The sequence below is a fragment of the Anolis sagrei genome, chromosome 1, assembly GCF_037176765.1.
Source record: "Anolis sagrei isolate rAnoSag1 chromosome 1, rAnoSag1.mat, whole genome shotgun sequence".
NCBI classification, from domain to species: domain Eukaryota; kingdom Metazoa; phylum Chordata; class Lepidosauria; order Squamata; family Dactyloidae; genus Anolis; species Anolis sagrei.
The window spans coordinates 185,364,435-185,387,064 of record NC_090021.1 but is presented as its reverse complement, the minus strand read 5'-3'; the positions used below and the strand labels follow the sequence as shown (position 1 = coordinate 185,387,064).

The 22,630-nt window shown below is 39.6% G+C and overlaps 1 protein-coding gene across 1 annotated transcript; it reads left to right on the top strand.

Moving 5' to 3' along the window:
* The first annotated feature begins 1,894 nt into the window (after positions 1–1,894).
* ZC3H15 (zinc finger CCCH-type containing 15) lies at positions 1,895–17,370 on the top strand. Its single transcript, XM_060763720.2, has 10 exons — positions 1,895–2,183; positions 8,741–8,842; positions 10,828–10,939; positions 11,042–11,194; positions 11,633–11,724; positions 12,338–12,520; positions 13,288–13,434; positions 13,574–13,675; positions 13,986–14,112; positions 16,604–17,370. The coding sequence occupies exons 1-10, from the start codon at positions 2,100–2,102 to the stop codon at positions 16,795–16,797; spliced, it is 1,296 nt and encodes a 431-aa protein (XP_060619703.2). The 5' UTR covers positions 1,895–2,099; the 3' UTR covers positions 16,798–17,370.
* The last annotated feature ends 5,260 nt before the right edge of the window (positions 17,371–22,630 follow it).

Below are 22,630 nucleotides of genomic sequence, written 5' to 3'. Positions count from 1 at the left end.
CCATCTGGTTTTAATGCAGGTGTGCCAAATGCAAGGCCAGCAGGCCTAATCCAGATGCATGTAAACAAAGGTAAGCATGCATATTAGGATTTGAGTTTGCCACCCCCTCTAGTGGCTGGATGCAGTATAGCACACAGGGACCTCTACTGGCTGGAATTTGCAGATTTGAGTAAATTATATCTCTTATATGGATTTGATGTCCTATCACCCCCTCCTATTGTTCATGTTAATAGAAGTTGGAGTCACAAAATGTCCATAAAGGTTAATGACAATAGTTAGCTTTATTCCAAGAGTGGGTAAAGGTTGGACCTCAAGATGCTGGACTACAACTCATGCATTCCTCATCATTAGGCATTATGGCAAAAGCTGATGGGAGTTGTAATGCAGTTACGTCTATACGATTCACATTTTGCTGGTTCAAAGTTTGAGATAGAACCAACAAGAACAGAGAAGATGTAGGTGTGAATTTTCAATTCGTCACCTCGATTAGCATTTAATGGTCTTGCAGCTTCAAGGTCTAGTTTCTTAATGCTTGGAGGAATCCTTTGTTGGGAGGTGATTAGCTGGCCCTGATTGTTTCTTGTCTGGAATTCCATTAACCTCTACCTCCAACAGACAAGAGTTCTTTCTCCAACCCTAGACATTATTTCACAGATATATAAACCCAATTTTCTTAGTTTCCAACAGACCTCACAACCTCTGAGGATGCCTGCCATAGGAGAGAAAGGAGATTCCACCTGAACATGAGGAAGAACTTCCTGACTATGAGAGCCGTTCAGCAGTGGAACTCTCTGCACCGGAGTGTGGTGGAGGCTCCTTCTTTCGAAGCTTTTAAACAGAGGCTGGATGGCCATCTGTTAGGGGTGCTTTGAATGCAATATTGCTGCTTCTTGGCAGGGGGTTGGACTGTTTGGCCCATGAGGTCTCTTCCAACTCTATGATTCAATGAAAGAATGCTTCTGGAAAATGGCCATACAGCCCGGAAAACTGGAGCCCCCGGTGGCACAGTGGGTTAAATCTCTGTGCCGGCAGGACTGAAGACCGACAGGTCACAGGTTCGAATGCGGGGAGAGGCGGATGAGCTCCCTCTATCAGCTCCAGCTCCTCATATGGGGACATGAAAGAAGTCTCCGACAAGGATGATAAAAACATCAAATCATCCGGGCGTCCCCTGGGCAACGTCCTTGCAGACGGTCAATTCTCTCACACCAGAAGCAACTTGCAGTTTCTCAAGTCGCTCCTGACACGACAAAAAAAAAAAGCCCGGAAAACTCACAACAACCCATTGTTTCCGGCCATGAAAGCCTTCGACAATGGTTGTTCATTCAATCCATTGAATGATGGGCTCAAAGCCAACCTTAAAATATCTGGCATAGACACTGAGAACTGGGAAGCCCTGGCCCTTGAGCGCTCCAGCTGGAGGTCAGCTGTGACCAGCAGTGCTGCAGAATTTGAAGAGGCACGAATGGAGGGTGAAAGAGAGAAACGTGCCAGGAGGAAGGCGCGTCAAGGCAATCCCGGCCGAGACCGCCTTCTACCTGGAAACCAATGCCCTCACTGTGGGAGAAGATGCAGGTCAAGAATAGGGCTCCACAAGAATACTGATCCTGGAAGACTATCCTGCTCGTCCAGCGAGGGATCGCCTAAGTTCATTCAATCAATCCAATCCTGGATTCCCAGCTCCAGGTTTTCCCCCTGTGGTCATATAAGGCGTAGAACGTCGTGACGTCACCGCAGACAGGGAAGGGGATTCTCTGTCTCTCTCTCTCTCTCTCTCGGCCTTGCTCTTTGCTTTGACGCGACTCGCGCCATACACGCCGGCAGCGAGGTGACGTACGCCGGTACCTTGGTCTGCGCATGCGCGTTGCCTTTTCCCTCCCGCTCGCTTCCTTCCCGTCCCATAATGCTGGGCTGTTTCCGTCATTGACGGCTTGTCGCAAAACCGCGGAACACTCGCGCGCCCCCCCCCCCCCCCGGGCCTTGAGAGGTTTCTTTTCCCAAGTTACTCGCCGTCGACCGTTAAGCGAGGCGGGCGGCGCCTCTCCCCGGCTCCCCTTCCCTGTCTTCCCTCCCTCCCTCCCTTCCTCTCTCCCTCCGAAATGCCCCCCAAGAAGCAGCCCGCGGCGGCGGCCTCGGGGGGCAACAAAAAGACGGACCAGAAGAAGAAGGAGAAGATCATCGAGGTGAGAAGCGGCTGCGGGCGGGATTCTCAGGGAGGGAAGGCCAGTGGGGGACTCCGTCCAAAAGGGCCTTCCTGCCATCCCCTCTGGGGCCCTGTCTAGGCCTTTGAAGCTCTGAGGCCTGGTTTTCGTCCAGGCTAAAAGTGGCATGTACCCAGAGGAGGGCCAGGAAGCCATGCATCCCTGTGGGTTTTGAGAGGAGCCGCGGCAGCCATGTTTAAAGCATTGGGAGGATCTCACCTGGAATAACATTCTGTACAAGAGAGGAGATTCCATCTGAACATGAGGAAGAACTTCCTGACTGGGAGAGCCGTTCAGCAGTGGAACTCTCTGCCCCGGAGTGTGGTGGAGGCTCCTTCTTTGGAAGCTTTTAAACAGAGGCTGGATGGCCATCTGTTGGGGTGCTTTGAATCCAGTTTTCTTGTTTCTTGGCAGGGGGTTGGACTAGATGGCCCATGAGATCTCTTCCAACTCGATAGTTCTGTGATATTGTCAAGCTGGGAAGGCGTCCAGTGAAGGGCAAAAGTTTGGAGGCCAAGCCCCGTGAAGTTTATCTTGTGAAAGGAAGGCTGAGAGCAGACAGAGCCTTGTCAAAATATTAGAAAGGATTTATTGTTGAAGGCTTTCATGGCCAGCACCACTGGGTTGCTGTGACTTTTCTGGGCTTTATGGGCCATTTATTTATTATTTATTTATTTACTTTATTTGTACCCCGAAGGACACGGTGCGGCTTACAAAGGCCAAGTACATAACAAGTACACAATAAAACTCAAGCAAACCAATAAACATTAAGCAATAATAATAAAACATTAAACAATAACATCATGACACAGTTAAAACTAGGGCCGGGCCAAATGTAATGAATAAAAATTAAAAGTGCTGGACATGACAGGTAAATGTAAGGATTTTAGGGTAGGTGCGATGTGCAGGCAATCTTAAATCTATATTAAAGTGCGTTTGGGACATGAAGCTGGGAGTTTCCTATTCTGTAAAGGCACACTGAAACAGACAGGTCTTCAAACTCTTCCTAAAGACTGCCAACGTTGGGGCTTGTCTGAAGTCCATGGGGAGAGAGTTCCAGAGTCAGGGGGCTACCACAGAGAAGGCCCTGTCCCTCATCCCCACCAAACGCCCTTGCGATGCAGGAGGGATCGTGAGCAGGGCCTCTCCAGATGAAAGGAGTGATGTTCCAGAAGCATTCCCTCCTGATGTTTTGCCCACATCTATGGCAGGCATCCTCAGGAGTTGCGAAACTAGGCAAGTGGGGTTTATACAGTAGAGCAAGGGTCCTCAAACTTTTTAAACAAAGGGCCAGGTCACCGTCTCTCAAACTGTTGGAGGACTGGATTATAATTTGGAGAAAAAAAAACATGAATGAATTCCTATGCACACTGCACATATCTTATTTGTAGCTCAAAAACACTAAAGCAATACAATAATTAAAATGAAGAACAATTTTAACAAATATAAATTTATTCGTATTTCAATGGGAAGTGTGGGCCTGCTTTTGGCTGATGAGATAGGATGGTTGTTGCTGTTGTGTGCTTTCAACGAGGGCCGGGTAAATGGCATTGAAGGGCCATATCTGGCCCCCAGGCCTTAGTTTGAGGACCCCTGCAGTAGAGTCTCCCTTATCCAACACAAATAGGCCAGCAGACTGTTGGATAAGAAAAAATCTATCTTCTATATAAATAAAAATGTAATGTTCTTTGTGGGATTAAAATAACTCAAAAACCACTGGACCAATTGACACCAGATTTGGACAGAATACACCTAACAACCCAATGAGTGACCATCACTCATAAAAGCACTGAAAAACACAGCGGAAGAGACTTAAAATGCCAAAAAAAATTACAATGCATGCGCAAAACCACACATACACAAATATATATACACACACACAAAACACATATACACACACTGGGCCACAACAACGTGAGGCAGGGGACAGCTAGAGTTGAATAATAAGGAGGGGTTAAGGAAAAGCCTATTAAACGCCAAATTACATTATGATTTTACAAATTAGACACCAAAACATCATGTTTTACAACAAATCAACAAAAAAGCAGTTCAATACATGGTAACATTATGTAGTAATTACTGTAGTTATGAATTTAGCACCAAAACATGGCAATGTTCTAACACCTGTGGATCTGGGCAGGAGGCATACTGCGTTGGATAATACAGAACGTTGGATGAGCAAGACTCCACTGTATATCTGTGGAACAGCCTTACAGCTTCAAAGCCTGGCTGCTTCCCGCCTGGGGGAATCCTTTGTTGGGAGCTGTTAGAATATTATTTGAGAACACAGAAATGCTGTGCCAGTCTTAACAACCACCATGTCAGACAGAGAATCCGCTGACATCCACAAGCATATGGACAATTTCAACAGAAAGGATGAAACCATGAAAATGAATAAAATTTGGCTACCAGTATTAAAAAAAACCTCTAAAATCAGGATTGTAAATAAAGAACAACACTCAGAAAACAGGGGAATTCCAGGCAGGAAACAATCAGGACCAGCTAACATCTAAAAAAGGATTCCCCCAGAAAGGAAACAGCCAGACTTTGAAGCTGCAAGGCTATTCAATGCCAATCAAGGTGGCCAGTTGCAACATTCAGACTTGCCTCAAGCAGACGAGTTCTTTCTTCCACCCTGGTCATTCCGCAGATATATAAACCTCACTTGCCTAGTTTCCAGCAGACCTCACAAACTCTGAAGATGTGTGCCATAGATGTGGGCAAAACACCAGGAGAGAATGCTTCTGGAACAAGGCCATTCAGCCCAGAAAACTCGCAGCATCCCATTAGAAAGGATGTCACATTGAGGAAGGGGCAAACTTGTTTTCTGCTGTCTTGGAGAATAGGGCACCATACCAGATTTACTTAGGTGTGCTTAAAGCACAGGGCCCTGTGGGCCAGGGGCCCCAATCTTCCTGCCCTTCCCCAAAATATGATTGATTTTGCTTATGTCCAGAGGAGGGCAACTAAGATGCACCTCATGCCCTATGAGGAGTGTCTTAAAGAGCTGGGTATGTTTTGCCTGCATAAGAGAAGGTTGAGCAGAGACATGTTCGTCATGTATACATATGTCATAAGGAAGAGGGAGCAGGCTTGTTTTCTGCTGCCCTGGAAACGAGGACTCGGAGCAATGGGTTCAAATTGCAGGAAAGGAGATTACTGCTGAACATTAGGAATAACTTCCTGACTGTAAGGAGCTGTTCAGCAGTGGAACTCTGCCTTGGAGTCCGTGGAAGCTCCTTCCTTATATGGATGACCATCTGTCAGGGATGCTTTGATTGTGCTTTCCCCGCATGGCAGGGTTGGATTGAGTGGCTGACATAGTCTCTGCCATGCTATGGTTGTTTTCAGTCTATGATATATCATGGTTTCTAAACACTCAAAAATATGTTTTCCAACCCATTCTTTACAATATATCAAATATTCTTTCCTGGATGGCAGGTGGTTAGAGTAGATAGCCCATGTAGTCTCTTCCAACTCTGTGATTCTACTCCCATCCTGATTCCTCTTTGTCAGTGGTTCAAGGATAAGATGCTTCCTCTGTCTACCTTCTTTTCTCTGTCTCAGCAAAGGATGTGTCGACTTGTCCAAAATGAATGGTGCCAGAAGTGATTTGGGTTTTTGTGAACTTTTCAATGCCTGTGTTTGCATATATGTTGAAGCCGTACCACTGGATTCCAGTCTGTTTTAGAGCACAATTCAAGTGCTGGTTATGTCCTTTAAAGACCTAGACGGTTCCAGTCCAGGCTATTTGGATGACCATATCCCCTTGTATGAACCTAACTGAGTCCTGAGATCTTCAGGAGAGGCCCTTCGCTTGGACCCACCTCCATCTCAAGCTCGATTGATGGGAATGAGAGAACGGGCCTTGCTTTTCGGTGGCTGCCCCTCAACTCTGAAACTCCCTTTTTCCCAAGGAAGCCAGAATGGCCCCCTCTTTGATGTCCTTCCAGCAGCCGGTTAAAATCTTTTTATTCAGGCTGGCTTTTTAAAAAGAAGGTTTTAAAATCATCTAGGGCTCCTATGATTTTATATGCTTTTAATGATCTATATACTGTTTTAATACTTGAATATTTTAAGTTTTATTGCAATGCTTTAGTTGTGAGCCACTTTGAGTCTCTGTATGGAGAGAAAAAGTGGGATATAAATAAGCATCATAATAATATATGTACACAATAGAGATAGGACCAAGGCCAAAAACTGAAATTAAATCTTTCATATACATCTTATACATGTGTTCTGAAGGCGGTTTTATACAATATTAGAAGTAGACATGATTCAGTTTAGTGGCTCTTGGTTTCTGGCCCTCAAGTGCCAGCAACCTCCCCCCCCCCCCCCCCCAGTCAAATAATTATAAGGAAAGGCTACAAGTGGAGAATTATTAGCTCATTATACTTCATTCTTATTCTCTTTGGTGTCCTTTGTACAGGTGGTGTTAAAGACTGTATATCTTGTTCAAAGCAGTCTGCATATGAATAACTGACCGAAACAGCTCAATTTTGCCTTTGCCCAGCAGCTGAGGAAAAACTCACCCTCCATTCCATCTGGCAGTGCCTTGGGAGGAAAGTAGAAAGGGCAGTATCTTGTCAGACATTGAGCTTTCTAGCCACAGCAGAGGCAGGGAGCCTTTGGCTCTCTGAATTGGACCCTAGCCATCCTGCCACCTCACCATTTAGGCTTCTGGGATTTGTACTCCAAAACATCTGCAGGGCCAAAGGTTGTCCACCCATAGTCTTCACTGGCTATCAGCAACATTCTCTTTTCCAGTTTGACAGTGCCAGTAATTTAATCTCTTTCTTTTTGTGTATGTTAATGAAACACACATTAAAAGGTGATTCTAGGTCAGGAAACTATGTTTTCAGATCTAAATAATGGCCTCAGTGTTGCTTTCGTTCAACATGCTGAAAATTTGAATATTATGGTTAAGACCACAGTCTTGCGAACATGGTTAATGTGAACTCATCCGCTCTTATTTCTGAATCAAAATATTTAGGAGAGCAATGCACAGTAGCAAACCTTTGAATATTTGCTGAGAGATTAAGGTGTATGCTTAGGAGAAAGTTTGTGTCATCACTTTAGATATACTGTATATTTCTCTGTGAGCATATTGGAATGGGGTGCTAGCCGTCAAAAATGACTTTTGGGTACATAATATACATTTCAGATTTGTGTACACACATCAAAGACTCTTCAGTAGAATATTCAGTCATTGCAAAAGCATGCTGTGGAAAACAAAAGTTGGTACATACCATGAATCTCTAATTGGACCAATATAATTTCCTTTCTGAATTGAAATGAGAGTACATTGGAATTAGAAATAAATTGGCTTCTTCTGAGCACTGAATGCTGCTCCTTAAGGATTAAATTATGCATTTTTTTAAAAAAAAATAGCACATCAAGTAGTGATGGTTTCTCACAAACGTCTTTATTAATAATTACAGTACCAGAACTTCAGATTATGGTTAAATACTAATTAGTCTTCTAAATCATTTGGCGGGAGAGATATATTCAAATGTGTTTATACTATGCATATATGGTTCTTTTTAATAAAAAGTTTTTCATGTTTAACAGTTCTTTGTATCTTGTTAATGTTAATTGACAGATTCCAGGTAGGGAAAGGTGTATTTTAGATTATAAATGTTATTGTTATTACCCGGCCATCATCTCCCAGAAGGACTCGGGGCGGCTTACAGAAACACATACAAGCGCCATAAAACATAAAATTACATCACATATTAAACAATGACAACATCAGTTAAGAGAAAAACAACACATTACAAAAAAAGTCCAATTTAAAAATCAATAAAACACAGTACAAATTGCCATAAAAACAAATAGTACAGCATTCCAGTCGCAGCCTAATTCAACTATTAAAGTGCTATTGACAATATTAGATTATTTGGTTCTTAGATTAGCAGATGTCTTATAGAAATACTATACAAGAGTAAAGCGGCAGAACATTTAGAGTTAAAATTGTGCATTGATACTTCTTCGCTGACATAATTTTTTAGTTCTTTAGTACTATTGCTTTAGAATTGAGGACTGGGTTCTATGTATTTTGAAATATTTCTCCTTATTTTTACTGTCTTTTTAATGTGCTTAAAATTTAGTGTGTTGAATTGGGATGTCATCAGTCCTTAGAGTAGAGCTTCAAGTCTCATAAATTATTCTTCCATTATTTCCATTCCATAATAAAAAGGTAGACTACACCCACCTTTACTTGTGTGGCTGCATTGAATCATCAGAGCTTATCACTTGAAAGAAAATATATACGGTACTTTCCAAGAAGATTAAGCCTAGTTAATAACGAACAAAACAAAATCTGTGAATCATTGCAAGTGGAATTTACTCCAGAAATACATGTCTATATGCATACTGCAAAAAATGTAAATATATTCCAGTAATCTGTTTACATTTTCATTTACACAGTAAGTTTTACATTAGATTTAAATGCCTAATAAAAAGTAGTGCACGTTGAATGATGTTATAATAATTTGTGAATTTTAATATTTGCACTTTTTAAAATCTTTCTCATCTAGGACAAAACCTTCGGCTTAAAGAACAAGAAGGGAGCAAAACAGCAAAAGTTTATCAAGGCTGTCACCCACCAAGTTAAGTTTGGTCAGCAGAATCCAAAGCAGGTAAGCCAATTTTTACTTCGATTTGTTGTAATCAGATGTTGTCACGTATTGCATAATAAAAATGTCAGAAGATGAACTTTGTGTTTCTACTTGACTGAATCAGTTATAATTGTATAGAGGGCCTTGGCAGGCCTAATGGTCTGGTCATGCACTGTAGTATTAGATCCTACTTCAAGAAGCCAAGAAGAAAGGGTTGTGGGATAGATATATAAGGTGACATTTTGGAACATTTGGAGAGGGGGGAAGTGTGTGCTATAAATTTGTGATGTTCAACGTCAGCGTGTTTCTGTGACAGAGGCCAGTTTGAAATCATCGTAATATAGTGATTTTTAGAGTCATGAGAAATTTCCAGTCATGATGCTGCAATATCATTATTATCAGACCTTCCAAAAGGTTTTCCAGGACTTCGAGGGCCAGTTTTCTGATCCTTGAATACTAGAGAGGCATGAACTGCTGGAATTGCCCCCTTGTCCAGTGTGCAAGAAGTGCACACATTCATTTTTGAGAAGGGGTCAGGAAAAGAGTAAGCCAGAGAAAACTGGAGAGGATTGTGAGCCACAGAAACACCCTTGTAGGGCTACATATAACACCCTGGAGGTGTTTTGTCCACTCTTGTTCTGAGGCCAAAGGGGGAAAAAAGCTAAGCAGCAGTTGCCTTTACTCTTAAAACAGGTTGTGAGAAAATTCCAGTTATACTGTATTGTACTTATTTTACTCACACTTTGAAATGTGCCCCAGACATTTGAAATAAAGAAACATACAATAGTTCATTCAACCATATTTCGAGAGTAATCCAGACCTTTTGAGCTAAAGCAATTGTTCTATGGTTGATGGAAAAGAGCAGTAAAATAAAAACACACAACTTTTAAGTTTGAAGTTTATTTATTTATTTATTAACTACATTTCTATACCGCTTTTCTCACCCCTTGGGGGACTCAAAGCGGTTTACAACATAATAAATGGCAAATTCAATGCCTCACATATATATAAAATATCACATATCTAAATCAATAACATATAACTGTAGATAAAAAACCATTAATACTATAAAAACATCAAACATAGACATAAGCATGAAACATATTATTGCTGCAATTAACAATGTAGACCCCCGTCTCTTCTCTCCCCCCCCCCCACACACACACACTCCTCAACTCTCTCTCCATAGCGTTTCAGCCCTTCTTTTTATACCCTCCCTGCTTTCCCCACATCCCAACAGACACAAAGTTATTTAGGTACATATTGAATACAAAATGGGGAGGGTAAAAAAAAAAGTCCAGGGCCTTCTTGGGGGATGGTAAATGTGATATGAGGTCCTTGGAGCGGGTGGAGGGAGAGTCTTATGTGATGATGGTAGTAGGCTACTGATCAGTTTCGTAAAAGTCCAGAGGAACATAGATTTTATCAGTTGTGGTGCCATAAGTTAGGTGTAAGCTGTCACTTGCCAGTAGACTGAGGATGGGGAAGGGCAATGAAGTGCAGCTGCCCCTGAGGAAAGTTGGTGTGTAAGTTGCACCTTCCACTCCAAAGGAGCTGAAGTCTTTGGAGAATAAAGTCCCATCTTCAGGAGATACAAAAACATCCTCTATTTTAGGATCCTGCTGTTGAACAGCTACATTTCCTGTTCCTAGAGTAACATGAAGTGTGAACGGTAACAATATTATAAGAAGAATGCCAAAACCTGTAACAGCTTTGTTATGCTGCCCAAAATTGCCCATCTTTTGAAACAGGAGTTGGGAAAGTGTGGGCCCTAGATGTTGTTCCCCTCAGGCATAGCCACTGCAACCAACAGTAAATGTTGATAGGAGTTGCAGGCTACCAACCTCTGGAGGCACCACTCCACCTGCTCTGCCTTGCAATGGAAGTCATTGTGAAGTCAGTAGTTTGCAATACGGTAGTCAGATTTCAAAGTAGATTCTCTAGTGCGTGTAGTATTGTAATTCTTTATTACTAATTTAAAAAGCTGCTCTTTATTGTTCTTACAGGCTGCTCTAGCAGAAGGAGACAAAAAATTGAAGAAAGATGACAAGAAGAAAGAATTACAAGAGCTGAATGAGCTTTTTAAACCTGTGGTCGCTGCACAGAAAATTAGTAAAGGTAATCTTTCTTTGACAGACATGGATTTCCCCCACCTTGTAGATTTCAGATCATTATTTCCATTGCAGTGGCAAAATATTAAATAAGTTCTGTTCATTACAGGCGCTGATCCGAAATCCGTTGTCTGTGCTTTCTACAAGCAAGGGCAGTGCACAAAGGGAGACAAATGCAAATTTTCTCATGACCTAACTTTGGAGAGAAAGTGCGAAAAGCGAAGTGTTTATATTGATGCAAGAGATGAAGAACTTGAGAAAGGTAGATCCCACCTGTAGAATCCATTGTTCTGCTAAGCAATTTAGGCACGTTTCATTAGGTGGCAGTTTTTCACAGTAATTGATTGTGACCTAGGATATTATTCTGAAATGTTTAGAACAAATTTCAAACATTGAAAAATAGTTTCAGTGAAAAAATGTATCTCAAGAAAGCCATGCAAATGTAACATGTCAGGTTTATTGTTTCTTTTACCATTACTATGAGTTATCAAGCTTAAAGCTACATAAACTATATTGTATTGTATCAAACAAACTGCAATTTACCTAAGTGTGACTTACTGAATGAGCCTGTTTCAAAGCTTTGATTTGATTTACAGTTCATTTTTTACATATCTGTTTTGAAGAGCTTGCTGGTCTGTTGAAGGAAAGGCTTTGTAGGTTTCTTTCTGTCTACTTAGTTAAGTCTTGTTTTTATATCTAGACACAATGGATAACTGGGATGAAAAGAAGCTGGAAGAAGTAGTGAACAAGAAACATGGTGAAGCTGAAAAGAAAAAACCTAAAACCCAAATAGTAGGTTTTTTCCTTTATTTGTTTTTGCATTACCGAATTAAAAATCTGACATGCTTCTGGAAGCTAAAAAGGGGCAATGACCTGCAAGCGCCATATGCCTTAAAATGCTGCACAAGAGGGCTCAAAACCCATGAGCAGATATTCAAGCTAGGATATTTCAGCAACAAAGAAATAAATCATCATTTGCAATGACCTTTTTAAAAGACTTTATAGGGTTTATACCCTCTTCTTTTTTCACATGTAGATTCTTGTTTCCAAAGGATTCTTGTTTTCTCAGAAGACTGATATTAATCAGTTTACCTAGCCCTAGAAATAAGTTGTTTTCACAAAATCCCCATAAAGGTTTGCATTGTTACAAGTGAATCTCTTTGAAGACCTGCATGATTCTACAATGTGATTTTCCTTATATAATTTGACAAAATAGTTCAGAGATCACTCACTGACAATATGTGACAATATTAACATGCAGTAAATTATGCCAAGTCCATTGCATAGAATGCAAACTAGTTCAGAAATACAACTGTCTCCTTATAGGTATATGTTTAATTGCATATGTCATGCTGTGTAAAATTTAAGCTAGGAAAACATAACTTTAATATTCATGTTCGCGCAGGTCTGCAAGTACTTCCTTGACGCTATTGAAAACAATAAGTATGGATGGTTTTGGGTCTGTCCTGGTGGCGGAGACAACTGTATGTACCGTCATGCGCTCCCTCCTGGTTTTATACTCAAAAAGGACAAAAAGAAGGAGGAAAAAGAAGAAGAAATATCTCTAGAAGATCTAATAGAAAAAGAGGTAAAGCTGTGAATTACTTTGCCCATATCAGGGGTATTCCTTGGAGCATACATGAGATAACTGACTCCGGCATATTATTCTTGTTCTAGAGCAATCTGTATGAAAGCAACAAGAGTCGTTTTGGGGTTAAGAAAGTTTGAGTAATGTATATCTTAGCAATCTGGAGGAGTACATCAGATTGCAAAAGACTGAATGATAATACTGTAGAGGAAATGTGTACAAAGCTAAGGTGTCTTGATTTCTGCAACAAACAAGAATACAGGAAAGTCTTTCATTCTCACCTCCAGGGGGCAGTCTGATTTAAAGGAAAATATTTAAAATATTAGTTGAAACAGACTATAATGCTAAAACACTTGGTTTGCATGTATTTTGAACAGATGGGGATGATTAATGATTTAGTTTCTGATAGTTCTTGTTAAAAATCTGCTATATTCTAATTCTTTAATTCCTGTTTACTAGCAGATTCTTTGCTTAGAGAAAACTAGAATGAAAAGAAGCTAGATTCTCACACTCAGGTCAGCCACAGGATATTCAAAGGGGCCTGTGTATATGTAGGTGTAATGTATATATCCCATTATGATGAAGCATGCACAATTTGAAAGCATCTTCATCCATTAGGACAAGATGTAAAGCCTGTAGGGCTTTTTCTGAATGCACTGGAGAATAAGAGTCTCTTGCAGGAGAAACAACACAAAAAGCTCTTTGTTACTGGCATTCAATGGTAGCCTTCTAAAAGCATTATCACAATTGATGTTCTTATCTTACAGCGGGCTGCTTTAGGAGTAAACGTTACTAAAATTACCCTAGAGTCTTTTCTTGCGTGGAAGAAAAGGAAAAGGCAAGAAAAGATAATCAAAGCTGAGCAAGATATGGAAAGGAGGAAAGCCGATTTTAAGGCTGGGAAAGCACTGGTGGTAAGTTCTGTTCTTCTGAAGCATCTGATCTGTTTCATAGATGCAACATAACAAGACAAAGGCAATCATATTCAGTAGTTCATCTTATTTTAAGCTTCCTGTTTCTATTCAATACTATATTTCTTTCCTTTGTGACTAGATCAGTGGACGAGAAGTGTTTGAGTTTCGGCCTGAGTTGGTTGATGCAGATGATGAAGAAGCTGATGACACCCGTTACATTCAAGGAATAGGCGAAGATGAGGTAAAACTGCTCCAAGAATGTTGTGCACATATAATACTATCAAAAATGCTTCATAATTAATTGAAGTTTTGAAACTTGTGTACCTGGTGCATAATGGTGGGGAGATGTGGGAAGCATGTAAAATGTGTTGTTGTTGATGATTATAATGATTCCTAATTAGGTTTCTTAAGACTGATCCTAAGTGTGCTATCTGAAGGTAAACTATTTTGACTGTGATGGGCCAAAATAGCTGTGCAAGAAGGCAAGGATTTTATTGTAAACAGAAGGAATACTGATTACAGGAAAATGTTTTTCCTCTGTTCCACTTCAGATCGATGAGCTTGTACGGGTAAACGATGTGGATTTGAACCTGTATGTTCCAAAAGCTGTAGATGAAACTGGCATTACAGTAGCTAGTCTGGAACGATTTAGCACATACGCTGCAGCTGAAAAGGACGGTAAGGGGCTTGACAAAAATACTTGCTAACTGGTATTTTATTTTTATTTATTTTATTTTATTTCATATCAAAAGCATTGCATAAATTAATTTTATTTATTTATTTGATCGGTCATATGACCATTTCAAAATAGAACACGAGTAAAAAACAAGGCAAAAAGGTGAGGTCAGCAGCTGACCTTCTATTTATAGTCAGAATCTTATTTTCCTGGTTCTTCTTTCAGGAAATCTGCTCTTTTCTTAATAGCTTTCAGAATAAAAAGGCTTGCTCTGATTATGCTGGATGTTTCCTGCCCTTGCAAGAGGGATGTCAGAATATCATTTCTGTTGGGGGACCTGCAGTTGGATAATATTGGATGTAAATACCTGTCTCGCAGTTCAGTATATGCTGGACAGTCAGTTAAGAAATGTTCAATGTCTTCCACTGTTTGTTCTCCCCAGACACAGAATCGCTCACTTCTTGGGATGTTACAGTAGTGCCCGGTTTGCACCATAGTACCAAGTTGTTCAAATCTAGCCCTAGTATATATTCTTCTTAAGGGTAGTGGAAGTGGAATAGTTAGGTAGTGCTCTAAATGAATATTCCTTTTGTGGGAAGCTAAAAACCTTGTGGCTGAAGACCTATGTCGCTGAAGACTTGCTAACTGGTAAATAAAGTAATTTCCTGGAGATTTAGGATGTTGTTCTCTTTTAAGGTCCAGTGTCAAAATAATTAATTTTTGCACGTTTTCTGGCAATTTATATCTTCTAAAACAGAACAGATTTGCCAAACACTAAGTTGGGTACACTGTACCTTTTAAAGTTTTACCTGGCAAGTAGGTAGGTAAGTTAGGCCCCTTTCACACAGCTGAATAAAATCCCTAATTTTCCTCTTTGGACCGGGATATATGGCAGTGTGGGCTCAGATAACCCAATTCAAAGAAGATATTGTGGGTTTTTCTGCCTTGATATTTTTGGTTAGATGGCTGCATGGAAGGGACCTATGTGTGTGAGAGAGAAAGAGTAGAAGACAAGAGATATGTTGTTGCTTCTAACTACATCAAGTTGACTTTATGGTGCCTCCATATATAAGAGACCTCCAAGTCACTCTGACCTCAACAGCGCTGCTCAGGTCTTGCAGGCTCAGTGCAGCCATGGCATCATTGAATGAGGCTATCCATCTAGAATGCAGTCTTTCTCTTTTCCTACCGTCTTCTACTTTATCAAGCATAATTGTCTTTTTAGTGTTTCATGTCTTCTCATTTTATGACCAAAGTACAGGATTTAATTTAGTTGGACATAGTGCTAACTACTATTTGACCCACCTAGGGCCCTTCCACATAGCCATCTAAACCAGAATATCAAGGCAGAAAATCCCACAATATCTGCTTTGAACTGGGTTGTCTGAGTCCACACTGCCCTGTATTCCAGTTCAAAACCAAAAATGTGGGATTGTATTCAGCTGTGTGGAAGGGGTCCTAGATACCAATCAATTATTTATTCCACAAATTCCATGTTATCACAGCCTAAAAAGCCAATTTAATAGTTGGGATTTTTCACAACCTTTTCCCTCTCTGTCATTTCACATCCTTTCTGAAATATAGGAGGCCAAGAGTAACCTGACCATCATTACTTGAGCTCTTCTTTCATATGCTTGTGAAACCACCAGATCTTGCTCACATGTCTGTATTATTCCTCATTCTTAAATTTACTAAATAATATAGACATGTTGCTAAATGCTGTATAGATTATAAAATAATTAATTGGTCCTTGCTTGTGGGTTTATAATCTGAAAGACAGAAAAGAGGAGCAAACTTGACTGCTTCTTAGGTCACATAATTCTTAAAATAACCATCTTAAATGGAAACTGTTCAGGGAAAAGAGCAGCCAGAGGATACCTGGTTTTGGGAAAAGGCCAATGAAAAGTTCACAGCTGTTCTCTTTGTCTGTAGTCGGAAAGAAGACTGCTTGCCTCACTAGCATTATTTGCTTACACGTGTAAATCCCAATTTGAATCCCATTTTTGGGAGAAAAACAGGCCAAAAATTAAACAAGGCAATAAAATAATGGCTAAAAATGTTAAAATGCTCATAAAATATTTTTTTTCTACATGTCGAGCAGTGCAGAAAAAATTCACAACAGATTACTGAGCTGAGGTCTCAGAACTTTTAATTTGAAAAATAGTCTAGTTCTAAGCAAGTACGCCTGTTAGGAAGCAAATCTGATAAATTATGGGACATCTATGCAAACAACAACAATCAACTTTATTTGTAGACCGCGCTATCTCCACAAAGGGATGCAGGGTGGTTTAACATACCTTAGCATTGAGATATAAGACTGATTTCTATGAAGCTTACTTCCAAGTTAGTGTTATGATATATATTTTAAGTTTACCAGCCTTCTCTGAATTGGGTGATCTGGATTCTTAGTCCTTCATCAACATAGTAAAACCTCCTGAGCATGTATTTAAATAGTGCAAGGTGAATTTGGATTTTTATTATTTTTACTTTCAGATAACAAGCTGAGTGAAGCTTCAGGTGGCAGACTAGAGAACGGAGACCAGAGTGACTCGGAAGCTGACAGCGAGACAGAAGGCACCCAGGAAAATGGAGTGCTTGATGCAGTGCCGGTTGATGAAAACCTTTTCACTGGCGAGGACTTAGAAGAACTAGAGGAAGAACTAAACACACTTGATTTAGAGGAATGAACAAGCAGGTTCAAATGTGAATTTAATCTACTTGGCAAATTGAGTACTGGCTCCGTCTGTTTTCTCTAGAATTCGTAAATCGAGTGTTCTTGGTTTCTCTGTGATTCTGGAACGAACACGACACAGAAATATTTCCCCCTTCCATTTTTTTCTGATGGCTTTCTAACCAGATTCATACAATGCCACCTGTACTAGGACACTGAGAGGATTCTTAGCATCTAATGACATTGTTACGGAACTCCAGTGAAAAGTAAGACGTCTAAACGACTTTTCCAGGAAGAGCTAAGGGGAACATTGTTACCAGATCCATGAGAAGGTCTGAATGAAAGCTTTGAGCAGAATTGTATTTGAAATAAATATGTTTGAGTGGTAACCAATTGAGCGATGTACTGTGCAATCAAACTAATAACAGATCAAAATAGCTGTGCTCTTGCAAGTCTTAAGAAATTGGCCAAGTAATCCAAAACAAACAAATTCTTAAGGTAGAGATTTGTGAAGTATGGGACCCTCCTGATTCAGAACTTTGAACGTAAGCCACAACGGTGTAAATAAAGATTATCTGATTGAAAAACACGTGGTTCTAGTGTATATGCATGTTTTGCCAATATGCAGTAGACCTAAACAAAAGCAATTCTGCTGTTATGCAATCTTTAGATTGGCATTGTGTAAAAAAGCAATATTCCTTATACTTAGCAAAAAAAAAAAAACCTTGCTATATATACAATGCCATCTGACATTATTTCTAGGTTTTTTCTTCAGAGCTTCCCTTTTTTAAAAGTCTTAATTCTTCAGGTCTTCCCTATTCACTTGCATAGCCATTTGTATGCAGTGTAAATTTTGTAAGACTTTGGAAACTTGCTTCAAGCAATCTGCTAAGCCGCTGTTTCACCTATTCTTGAGTACCTAGAAAGAAAGGGAGAAAATTTTAGTTGTATACTTGAAAGACAAATTAAAGAATTACAGTGGTATTTTAAAGAAAGTGTGGTAGCCAGCTGCCTCAACATTAAGTGTAGTGATTTGCATTTGTCATGTGGCAAAGTTGAGGGGTTTTCCAGGCAGAGTAGTTTGAGGAGCAGTAAAGTGAGGATTGCTCTTAGACTCATTTTCGCTTCCATGTTTCTTCAAGCTCTGTTTCGAATGCACTGACTTAGAATCTTGATTTCAAAAATGCTTTTAGTCCCTTGGGATGAACAGGAAATTTTACAAAATGGGAAAGAACTCAAAGACAGAAATGTTAGATTTAAAAAACATTATTTAAAGTTGCAACTGTTCAGACAGTGAATTTAAAATGCGTTTGATCAGTCTAGCTGGTAAAAGAGAACTCTGTCCTTCATGCAGTATTGCCATTCAGTATAGTGCTATCTTGGTTTTCTGTGCTGAAGATAGATACCTGTAATTGTTTATGGACCAACCACCAACATTTTTTTAAACCTCTTCTTTTCTGGCTGGAACACCCAGTGTAACATTGCCTATCTTGTTTTATGCAGAAGTTATTTTTTCTTGCTGGCTCATCAGTCTTCTAGCTCTACTTGCTTGGTTTCTATTTTGTTTGCCTTACTTTTTCCAGATCAACTCTAAATTATGGAATTTAGTTTATTACACATGTTGCTTTCTTATTAAAGAAACAAAACATTTGTATTTTTCAAGCATTGCTGCATGCTGGTTCTCAAGGGGGAAAAGGTTGAGTAAATGTTGCTGGGTGTTTTGATGTTCCTCTCTTCTTTATTTGAAGGCCAATCATTTTTAGTCGTGGCAAGTTTAAAATGTGATTGCCCCACTTTTTAACTACTGTACTGCATGTTTGCATTACTGCTGTTGCAAACACACCTTAATGAGACACACATGGTTCTGTTAATGTATTTTTTTTCTTAAAGTGATCCGGACTTTTTAGTTTACACTGGTAGTGAAATGTATCAGATAACTTTTCATTCAGAATCAAAGACAAAATTATGCTGGAGTGCAATCCTCTAAATTGCTTAATGCAGAGTGCGAAGATCTACATTGGAGAAAGGTTTCTTAACTGCTTTAACTTGAGAATTAATGTCAGAAGGGAGTGGCTTTAAGATTCGTAATGTTGATATGCATTATGTGTTCTGAAATGGTCTCTTCTAGTACTATAAAATGTTTTCTAACCATCTTTATGAATATGGAAATACTTTTACCAAATACCACATTACATGTAGGCCTTGCTATACAATGAATCTCCGGGAGTTCTTCCAAAGTCATAAAATACAAACACGTCTAAATGGATCTCATTAAATGTGATACTGTTCTAAATTTGTATACATGTTTAAAATAGTGGGTTTTGGTTTTTCACATAGGATGTTGACTCTTATTGTTGTCTTATTTGAGCTGAGAGTGACCCAAACCACATTCCTTATTTGTGTTGTTGAAGGCTTTCATGGCTGGAATCATTGAGTTGCTGTGAGTTTTCCGGGAAGCATTCTCTCCTGACATTTCACTCACATCTGTGGCAGGCATCCTCAGAGGTTGACAGGTCTGTTGGAAACTAAGCAAGTGAGGTTTATATATCTGTGGAATGTCCAAGGTGGGAGAAAGAACTCTTCATTTTCTTGAGGCAAGTGTGAATGTTGCAGATGGCCACCTAATAATTGTCATCTTTAATCAATCCCATGATGGTTTCAAGAAATCTTCCCAAAACATTGCTTAAAACCCTGTGGTGTCTGGTAACATTCCAGAAGTGAAAGATAAGGAGAACATTAAAGCATTGAATCAGGCACAACATGTTCTGTACAATTCCATATTGGGGGTTATAATAAGCAAATGACTTGGGCCTTGTGTCTCCAGAGTAATTTTCAGAGATGCTTCAAATCCGGTAGTAATTCTGAGTGCTAGTGCTTTCACCACTAAGTATTTTGGCTAGGATTAAAAAGTATCCATCCCTGATAGAACGATAAAATCACACAAATTCAATACTCTTGATTATATGACTAATTCTCCTAGGTTTAGTGAAGCTTCTTTCTCCATACTCACTGAGCATCTGATGTTACCAGTAAAAGTCTCTACCACAATAATGCATTCATTTGTTCAGTTGACTTTTCCACAAACCTGAAGATGAACTGTGATTTTAGTTCATCATGGAGTATGGCTGATCAACGTGTGTCCCTCCACATGTCCATGTACTAGAAGTTCCATAACTTCTAACCAACATAGTGAATGGTGCAGGAAGATGACAGTTGCAATTCAACGGCATCTGAAGGGACACGCTTTCACTAGCCCTACTTTCCTTGATGGACAAAGCTTGCTTAAAATAGTTCCATCAAATAACACTAGCAAAATTTGAGAAATGTTCCATTCCTGGTTTGAAAGTGTTGTTCCTGTTTAATTGTGCAGCACTTACTTTGAAAGTCGTTATACTCCCAAAACTTTGTTTTTGTGGCTGCCACAGACTATTTTGAATTGGTTGAGACTATGAGCTCCCAGTGGTGCAGTGGGTTAAACTGCTGAGCTGCTGAACTTGGTGACCGAAAGGTTGGCGGTTCGAATCCGGGGATTGGGGTCAGCTCTCACTGTTAGCCCCAGCTTCTGCCAACCTAGCAGTTCAAAAACATACAAATTTCAGTAGATCACTAGGTACCGCACTAGCGGGAAGGTGAAGACACCTCATGCAGTCATGCCAGCCACATGATCTTGGATGTGTCTATGGACAACGCCAGCTCTTCCGCTTAGAAATGGAGATGAGCACCACCCCCCAGAGTTGGACACAACAAGGCTTAATGTCAGGGAAAATCTTTTACCTTTACCTATGAGATATGTACTGAAAAACTAAAATGTGCTGCAAGATGTCCTGCAAAAACAAAGTTTTTACAGTTTAATAAATTTTCCCTGTTTTTATGATAGAACCAATTAGACAATGATATTTATAACCCAGGAATAAAATCATGTTACTTAGAGTAACAGTTGCTTATGGATTCAGTGATTTGCCTCACCATTGAAAGCAGACAAGGAAGGAGACTGTGATGGTTTTGTAATGATTCATGTAATGAGTTCCATTCATTTAATTGCATGGTATTTCGATATGGTGCTGAATAGGACAGGGGGGAAACTTGTTAATTTATAGATCTGAAGACATTTGTTAGTTTGAACAAAAACACATCTATTTTAAGCAGTGCTGTTTACATAAGTATTGACATAACATTCAGTGATTCAATTCCCATCTAGGTCAGACTAGCAACTAAATTTAAACTATTCTTTTTATCATTCAGGTTAATTTCTAGCTGATTTTTTAAAAAATCTAATAAGCCAGTCTTTCAGTTTTAAAAGGCTTAAACTCGGGATCAAACATATTCATCAATACAGATTTCCCCTGCAAGTCTCTTAGAGTTTTTCAGAATCTTACTTTTGTTTCCAGGGACAATGCAGACATGACATTTTATGCTGCATCTCCAAAGCCTTGGCTGCACTGCGCTGTGGACAGGGAACTGTTTTTGTGCTGAGAGAATAATGTGGTGTCAGTTTCAGGGATACAGAAATATGCCAAGGAATTCTTACACTGTTCCCAAGTTCATAATGATGTCATGTGAAGACTTGCATAGTTTCAGTTAAGAAAAATACAAGCAATGGAATGTCCTTGCTTTTGTCCAGTTTGAGTTTAGCTTTAATTTCCACCTCCACAGCTTGCTTGCTTGCTGTGGTCTGTAATAAAAATGTTCCTCAGTTTAATTATTAGCTGTTGGTCATTGCTTTGGCATTTAAGAAATGTATGTATTGTATGTTTATATTTCTGCAGCTGATGTGGATATGGTAAACTAGTCCTGAAATATCAGAGTGGTTTTGAATGCTCGCAGATTTTTAGATTTCTTTCTGTATGAGAACAGACGTACCCCACATACATAGTAAAGATGCTTCCCTATCACAATGCCTTTTGAAAGGGAAATGGATTACAAATGCAAGCCATTCTGGATGCTGGGTTCCAAATACAGGGGTGGAGCTGAACCTATAAATCGATGAAACTAGTACATTGATCCATGAAAGAATCAAAAGATTTGCATTTCTTAAGCAGTAAACTGGGGAAGGAGGCTGTTCAGCTCTCCAGATATTCTAAACCAGGGGTCCTCAAACTAAGGCCCAAGGGCCGAATACAGCCCTCCAGGGTAATTTACCTAGCCCTCACTCAGGGTCAACCTAAATCTGAAGCAACTTGAAAACACACAACAACTATCCTATCACATCAGCCAAAAGCAGGCCCACACTTCCCATTGAAATACTAATAAGTTCGTATTTGTTAAAATTGTTCTTCATTTTAATTATTGTATTGTTTTTAAGTGTGTTTTTTTTTGCACTACAAATAAGATATGTGCATTGTGCATAGGAATTCATTCATGTTTTTTCCAAATTATAATCCGGCCCTCCGCTAGTTTGAGGGACTGTGACCTGGCCCTCTGTTTAAAAAGTTTGAGAACTCCTGTTCTAAACCACAATTCTCATCTCTTATTGTGAGTATTTTGGATATTTGTAGCTATATATATATGTGCCTTCAAGTAACCTATCGACTTAACAGCAGGTCCATACATTTCATAGGATTTTCTTATGCAGAGATGATTTGCAAATGCCTTCTGAAATAGAGCCTACTGTCCAGAGCAGTTGGGATTTTCTTATACAGTGACTCTTGTGTAAGCAATCTTCTAAACATGGTGATGTGTTTGAGGAGGAAAGAAGCATGAATGAACTACTGGAAAATCTACTTTGTTGTGCAATCAGAACAGTTGTGGAATGAGATATGGGGTTAAAATATGCACTTAATCTTGCAGTAAATGAGTAAATTCCAATTAGGTATGTGACTTATATTTTCACATAACATAGTTTTAGTAAG

What these genes read in the sequence shown, in the direction of transcription:
- ZC3H15 (XM_060763720.2), top strand. Translation starts at nt 2,100, where the DNA reads ATGCCCCCCAAGAAGCAGCCCGCGGCGGCGGCCTCGGGGGGCAACAAA. An exon ending in AGAAGGAGAAGATCATCGAG is followed by an intron (nt 2,184 to 8,740) that starts GTGAGAAGCGGC and finishes TTTCTCATCTAG; the next exon opens with GACAAAACCTTCGGCTTAAA. An exon ending in AAGGAATAGGCGAAGATGAG is followed by an intron (nt 13,676 to 13,985) that starts GTAAAACTGCTC and finishes GTTCCACTTCAG; the next exon opens with ATCGATGAGCTTGTACGGGT.